The sequence below is a fragment of the Nilaparvata lugens genome, chromosome 8 (assembly GCF_014356525.2).
Source record: "Nilaparvata lugens isolate BPH chromosome 8, ASM1435652v1, whole genome shotgun sequence".
In the NCBI taxonomy this organism is placed as follows: Eukaryota; Metazoa; Arthropoda; class Insecta; order Hemiptera; family Delphacidae; genus Nilaparvata; species Nilaparvata lugens.
In genome coordinates, this window is record NC_052511.1 from 26543755 (window position 1) to 26551993 (window position 8239).

Genomic DNA, 8239 nt, shown 5'->3' on the forward strand with positions numbered 1-8239 from the left:
ATGTGCAGCCGATGCAATAAAAGGCGCCCCTTTTCTTGTGATGGCACATTTAATCTGTCCGAAAATTGAGTCAATAACTCATGTGGCGGCTCGTTAGACATATCAGCTGTTTTAAACTACTAATTTCTGTTAATTTCTTCAACCACCAACCACCCCTTTAACAAAAAAACCCTTGAGGGATAGGAACTTAATTTTAATTGAGTGCAGTTTTTGAGGGTTTAGGATTTCTCGAAGCGTTGCCTCGAGGGGACTAAAGGATTTGCTCTGTTGAAATTGTTTTATTCATATTATTTTATGGTTTTATTTTTAGTATTAGATTGCATTTGTTTTCCATGCTTATAAGATAATTAATTTCAAGTATTTATCAGAACATTCGTGTACTCATCCTTACTGCTATTCTTTTTCTACTAACCGTCTAGCTTTTCTCTCCTCCTTTTCCCATTATCTTCTTCCACCCATCTTGATAATTCACCTTCAATTCCATTGTTAAAGTTCTTCTTCTTCTCATCTTCCCAACTTTCCTCCTCAGTATGCTACTATCACAATATCCAACATAGCCTTCCTTCAAATTGATTTCTTCCCCCCTAGTTTTTCTAGTTTACCATTTTACCGACTCCTTCCTCTTTTTCTTCTACTTCCTAATCATCACTCGTTCCATTTCTCTTCTTCAGACTTTTTGTTTCTTCATTTACTATTCCTTTTTCAGCAACATCATTGAAATCCTTTTCTTAATTCCTCCTCATTTTGTCCCATCACCACCTTTTTTCCCACCTACTCCTTTCTACTTCTTACTCATTTTCCCTTCCTTCTACATCCAATGTTCTGTCATATTTCTGTGAGAATGCATCACTGCTTGAGATCTCATAGTACAAGAACAGACGTATAACGGTAGGTAGGAAAAAGTCAGTGTTTCTCCAATCTTACCACTCACCAGTACTTACTCCAACCACTCATTTCAAGTCTTTTATCTCTCTCTCTCTCTCTCTCTCTCTCACTCTCTCTCACTCCTCCATTTCCCTTCTTCTTCACCCATCTTCTCATCTTTGGGAACCACTTATGCTGACGCTCACATTTTGAAACCCTCATTATACAGGAGTACCCATCGGCTGATTATTTTAATGACGCACTCTTTACTGCTGTGTGTTACACTATACCTATATTACATTATTATACATATAGTACGATGAAGCACCATCTCTTCAAGTGGTTCGATTATTGTTTTGAGAACTAGATGTTCTACATTATCCAGATCAGATTGAAGGATCCGATAGTATTTCAGATGTGAGCCAGCACTCATAAAACTCTTCAATGGTTCTGTTGTACTAGGATCGATCATGTTGGAACGCAACTTGATTGAAAACACTTGATTTGATAATGATGTAATGATGGTCTTGTGAATCAACCCATTTATTCATAATATTTGATGAAGTTTACTACCATGATGAGGTGGAAAATCTCTTCCACATATCATTTTAGGACTCAAAGATTATATGAATGAGAACATAGGCTATATCTATATTTTAATTCCTCTCTCAAATTCAAATATTCTTTATTCCATGAATATGCATTTGTACAATAATAAATACAATTACAATAATGTAATGAAGAAATGGATCGTCGAATACCCCTACAGAGACTATACATCTGTGAGTAGGGGTAAGAGGCGTTTTCTACGGATTGATGTGAAGTAGGCCCAATACATTCACTTATGAATTAGTAATTAATAAAGGTATCTTATTCCCTCAAAGGAATCAAGTTCGCCCCTACAAAATTCAAAGAGGTATACTTAATTAATGATAGGCCTACATTTGCAATTAATAATACTGTCATGTTTGAAAAGCTTCAACTTGTGGAGGAAGAAGTTTAAAGAAAATGAAAGAAAACTTCTGATAGAAGGTTGACTCCCATCAATGATTGATTTTCACAGTATGATACGACTGATCTCCCCATTTTTTTAGGAGAAAATAGGGTACAGTCTACTTAATAAGATAAGGCTAATATGTACTTCAGAATGGAAATATAGTAGGGCTCTTATACGAATAAGATGTAATAAAATTGTAGTTAAGCCAGTCTCATACATCAAATTAGTTAATTAATCAAGCAGTTGAGTGAAGGGTTTCCACAATCCTAAATGGAGGCTGCTCCACACTTTTTTAAATTTATTTCTCCGAACGGCATGGTAATGAAAAATAAGTAATAAAATGTAATGTGATACTCAAACCACTTCAACTAATTAGAAAAGTGACATTCTCAAGTCCTAGTAGTTGGAATAGAGAAGCAGAGATCTGTGCAGTGATCAAGCACTGTAATGAATTATTGTATCAACTATTCCCATTTCCCACGCCATGTTGAACGTTCAAACTAATATTATAACAATTCTCTCAAGGAACATTCCTCTCAGCTCAAATATTAAAGGAGTATTCATCAAAGTTGTTTGTGATGATCTAATTCTTCTCATAACACCCTGATAAGAGTCCTTGAGAATTATGTTAAGCTACTGATTACGCAACAGTGTTAACAACTCAACGTTTGGTAACATTTTATCGTGTGAATCGTAATATAAATCCAGTAGCAAGGTTGGATTATCTATTCAGTAATTCTGACAGCAATTCATTTCCAGCAATGATGACTACAACTATTTTCTTGATTCTACATTTGGAATGACAATGATACAATACTAATCCGTAAATTTCAATATAAGTATTAGGATAAATTCATCCATTTCTAGAGTGCCTCGAGGAGACAATTTTATCAATTGCTAAATCTTGAAATCTGGAGACTATTGATGCAAAAGCTACTGAATTAGTTTACTCGTATAACAACTAAACGCTTTAGGTGTTTATAAATAGTAAATGAACTGGTTATCCGACTTTGGGAAGAACGGTTTCAATCGAAGGAAACGTAGAAAAATAGGAATATGAGGAAATAGCTTCACTTTCTCAATCATGAAACTTTTGATAAAATTCATTTCGATCATTTCAAGAATTAGTGACAACGAGGAAGAGCTCTCGGTGCACCTGGGTATATTAGAAATTCACAAAAGTGAATTCAATCAAAGAAAACCTAGCTCATACCAACTGTGTTATCTGCGATTTAATTTGAAATGTTGCTTGTTATCTGATAGTTGGAGCAATATTCATTCATCAACCTTTAATTGAATGCATCAATACATACAAGCCTACCAGCATCATTCGGGCACAAAAAATCAATCTCAGAGTTCAATCAACTCAAGGGTCAGAGACACAAATTGTTGATTTTTAGAAAGTTTGTTTTTAAAATAAGTTTGATTCCCCCTATCACAGGTCCATTATTATTCAAAACTTGCCACCTATCCTATTTATAGTAGCAAGTCACCTCTATATCACAGCTAGGCAACAACTGGCCTATTAAACTAGTAGGGGTCTATCTCCCTTCCTCCGGTTATTTAGCCGGACATGCGGGCTATCTATCAACTGCATGTGTGTGTGTGTGCTTGTGTATGTGCAGTTAAAGAGATCAGTTGCATGTGTGAGGAGGGGGACCATGCCACTGAGCGTGGATAAGGATAAGCCTGAATCATTGCGAAACTACTGACTACTGATCTCTTCATATCTGTAGTACAGTATGTAGTATGGTACTGCATTTTCATACATCAAATATCGGTGTTGAAAAATAAATTGAAAAATACTATCGTGATGAACGATTGAAAAAGTTGAAGATTGAAAATATTTAAAGATTTTGAAGATATTATCTTGATAGTGAAGCTTGATAAAATAGACTTGATGTTTTGAATAAAATGCACCGTACTATTCAGAAATAAATTGATTGAGAACATCCCCAAATTTGATAATAAAGCTTCAAAAAATAATTAAGATTCATTCAAATCATAGAAAAATTCGTTGGATAACATCCAACTCTCAGCTCATGCTCAAGACTCAACTATAAAGGACAGATAAAATAGAAGAATATTGTTATATTATGTGTGTACTAATTAACGAATCACTAATTGACGAATAACTTAGCAGCAATCAAGTTTGGTGTTTGAATGAAGCAGTTCCACACAGCATTCAATATTGTCATTACTCTCATCAATAATGAGAGAGGTACTGTCGACAATGTAACGTTTTCAACAAGTTGATGAGTGTACTTTTAAGAAAACGATCAGTTATAGTAATAACGAGAAAAGATCTCACTATCCCGCTGATTATTTTTCTGCAAGTCATACAGGATTGGAGCTCTGACATTGGTAACAGGTGTAGTGGATAGTGGAGTGATTGTAAACAACTGTTGGCGAAGCGCAGAAAGCATGAAACCATAACTGACGAGAGGATGAGCTAGATTAGTGGGCAAGGTGGTAAAGAATGGGGCCAGATATCAATAATAACGCGGTGTGGCGTGAAGAAAGGCCATTCCATTCCCACTGATATTTGGCTATTACCTACCTCCTGGTCAGAGCACTATCGAAAATGGGCATGCTGGAAATTGTTTGTTTGTATGGCTCAGAAGTGGCTCAATTGATTAGGCATGAACGTGAGAATGCTTGTTCTATTAGTTTTGGGTGCTACAATCTGCGATTCGTCACTTAATTAACTGCCGTGATCTCTACAGTCACGACGAATGCACCTGTTTTTAAGTGTGATCCAAACCACGAAACACGGCTCAATGATAATTATTATAATTCTCCTCTTCCTCTTCTTCATCATCCTTCTCCTATGTAGCATTCTCTTCCTTCTTTCCATGTTCTCCATTCTTCTCCTGCTTCTTTTCTTCATCCACCCTTCTTTTCTTCACCTATTCTTCTCGCTAGTCCTCCTCCTTCAACATTCCACTAAACACATTCTCCTCTTCTTCATCCAGATTCACCACTTCATCACTATTAGGAATTTGTCATGACTGCACCCTACATTTGCCTTATTCGTCTTCTTCCTCTCCCTTCATACTCACAGCCTACTCTTTTAAGCAGCTTAAGCCTGTCGTACTTCTCTGAAAGTTGTGTAATACTGAATAATTCAAATAAATAATTACATTTATATACTTTTCATGAACAGTAATACATACAATATCAGTTATACAATGCGTTCACTCCTGCTCCTCCTTCTTCCCCTAATCATTATCTACACCTCGTGTTATCCAAGCATGCGCATGCCTCAGTGAGAACTTATATCAACACTACGTTCTGGTTCTTTCTGCTGGTGTTATTATCATGATCTCCTTCCTCAACTTTTAAGCATTTATTTATTTCATGCATTTGTCATTAGGAGAGGAACAACGTGGAGGAACAAAACTATTTTTATACCAATTTCTAATAATTAAAACGCAGTACAAAATAGAGTTATACGCTCTTATTGATGAATATACTCGTAATAGAGTATAAAAGTATTGAATACTTCAATATCAAATCTATTATGGTAGAAAAAACGTGTAAAACTCACCTTCCAGACCAATCGCACTCCTCTCCCAAGACGAACGACATGACAGGCGTCAATATCAGTAGAACGATCACAGATACAATTATTTGGAAGGCACCCGGACTTGACCCACGTCCTCCAAAGTTTAATGTAGTAAACACCATGGTAATAACAAATAACGCGACACTAACTTCAAAAAAAGCATGTCACAAAGTCACAGAGATGGTCATTTTTGTTGCTAGAAATGCAAGGAAATTATCACTCATTTCCAATGTCACTTGTAACAACACAAGTAAATTTGAAAAGGAAAAAATAATCCAGAAGGTGTAGAAGAGATTCTTAATAAATGTGGAATGTATGAAAGGCCTATGTCAGGTCTGAATCTATCCTATAATTCAGTCCTTGAGGTACTGGCCAAATCCTATTTTCACGTCCCTCTATACTACACAACATTGTTAAAAATCATAAACAAATATTCAAGTCAGTAACACAAGAAAACACTCACATCTGGTAGATTATCACTTAATATTTGTAAAACATCCACAGAAACGGTTGAATAAAACAGTTGTAAATTAACAAAGCACCAAAAATCTCCGTTTACATTGCACTGAAGTAAAAGAAAGTCAGTGGAATTTGTGAAAATCGCAGTCTGACAGATGAAAACTGTGATTTAGTGAGCGATTCACAGAGCGGACAGCTACATGTTTACTTCAGGAAGGTTGAAGCGAAACTGGATTGAAAACATCTGTGGCGGGCCGACCACTCGAATTCAACAAGTGGTGCCACTACCACGCGTTCATCCGACGCAGTGGTACCACCTTTCAAAAGGAATCAAAGTTGTTTATCCTTCTACACTTTTAGTCCGTTCAGAAGTGGAATTTATTGATGAAGGGTGAGGGGTTGTCTGGGTGAAACTGAAAACAATTGATTGAATGAGAAGATTCAGAAATTGAAATTTCAATGATAGAGTTGAATTATTATAGGTGACTGACTATTTTTAAAATGTTCAACACAGGTTTACATATTTTAATGCAAGAGATGATAGAAAAACGTTGTGAACTCATGATTTAGAAATTTGCTGCTCATCAGTTTTTGGTTGAAAATATAACGAAATTCATAAAAAAGTATCTAAGAAAAATTGTTATCAAAATGTGTAGGAGTAAAACTTTTAGTAGCTAGCATTAGCCTAATAATATTGAGCAATTCTCGTGAGTCAAAACAGTATGAGATTAAATAAGTACAATAAGTTTAGGTAATATTTCTCAAATTTCCTAACTTTTAGGATTGATGTTAATTTGAATTTTTCCAATGGAAAACAACTTTTTCCAGTGTTCTTTCTTTCAAAGGTGCAAATATATTGGATGAGATGAAATGTTATTCACTTTGTGATGATTTTTTCAGAGTTAGCCAAGTCGAGGCAACTTGGTCAACAAACACTTTTTCTTGTAATGATTGCATTACACACCTTTGTATCTTATTCTAATAAACTCCATTTAGATTCAACACTTCAACAGGTATAAATGAGCTCCAGAAAGTCAATCAGATCATAACATGCAAATTGATTGACGGTTATTCTAATAGCTGCAAGCACAAACTTCCGAGCGTCATTCAAGATAAGAAAATATTTTGAAGGCAGATAGTCGGCAATTAAACATTTGAAAGCAATCAACTCTTCAAATCGATTGTGTAAGCTAGTTTGACAGACAGCAATCGAGCTAAAAATTTGAATTCATATTGCGAAGTGAGATATTTAATTTATGCAACTTTTGACATTTGAAGGGTGAAAGGAAAGTTCAGTACCACAGACCTGCTTCTTAAAAAGACGTCTGACCTTGTAAGATTGTATCCTGTCATACAAAGCAAAATACATTAGTCATTTTTTTAGTGTTACTCAATACTTCATAGTAGCGTCCACTCTGTAGAAATGGCGACTAGCCCCTTTTGGACAATCTACAAGGTTATTTCCATGATCAAGTTGAAACTGAGTACGATTCATAAATTGCACTCGTGTTGTCAATTCATGAGGTTGTAAGAACAAACACATACTACTTTACAGGATTGGGGTACAGAATGTTAGGATTCGATCATTATTTATTAATAATTAATTATCGTCTCTAATTGCAATCCAACTCGGATCAACGATGATAATTGATGCTCAACAACTGATTACTATCTCAAACGTAATACTGGCAAGTACCCGTAAAAATTTTGAATTTAATAAGAGCTATAGAAGTGATAAAGTCATCAATGATTTCTAACTGAATCAATAAATGAATAATTAAAGGTAGTAGAAAATGATCATAATTGACCAATATTAAAATCAATCTTCACATTGGTGAGAATGCATTATTATTATTATTACTATTATTATTATTATTATTATATTATTATTATTATTATTATTATTATTATTGATATTATTTTTATGATTATTATTATTGTACATTACATTCAACCTAAGAAACTGGAATTACTGGATATTTTCAGCTGCAAGACCTGTCAGCTTCCTACACAAGTTGGTTGATTGGTGACAAGCCACTAGTTATTGAGCCAATAATACCATTCTTGGCTATTAGTCTCTAGACTATCATGAATGAACAACTAACTATTCTAGCATACGCTAACGTACTCCTCCCTGCTTCATTCACGTACAGTTTCCCAATTATTATTATTATATGTTAAATGGATAGAAACATTCAGCATGAGAATCTTAAAAGGAAACACAACTTGGATTCCTCCTCCAAAAACTGCACTTCCTCAATTATTGCATCTTGAATGAATGGAATAATTTTGGATGAATGAACATTTTTAAGCACAGCTTGAAGTTCCCCTCCAAAACCAAATTCCATTGA

The 8239-nt window shown here is 34.9% G+C and overlaps 1 protein-coding gene across 1 annotated transcript in view; it reads right to left on the reverse strand.

Moving 5' to 3' along the window:
• Positions 1-6124, reverse strand: part of LOC111047120 (meteorin-like protein) — a 58488-nt gene extending 52364 nt beyond the window's left edge. The window contains exon 1 of the mRNA XM_022332788.2: positions 5412-6124. Within this exon, the coding sequence (XP_022188480.2) occupies positions 5412-5551 (140 nt within the window). The 5' untranslated portion in view covers positions 5552-6124. The remainder of the gene's footprint in view (positions 1-5411) is intronic.
• Positions 6125-8239: the final 2115 nt, after the last annotated feature.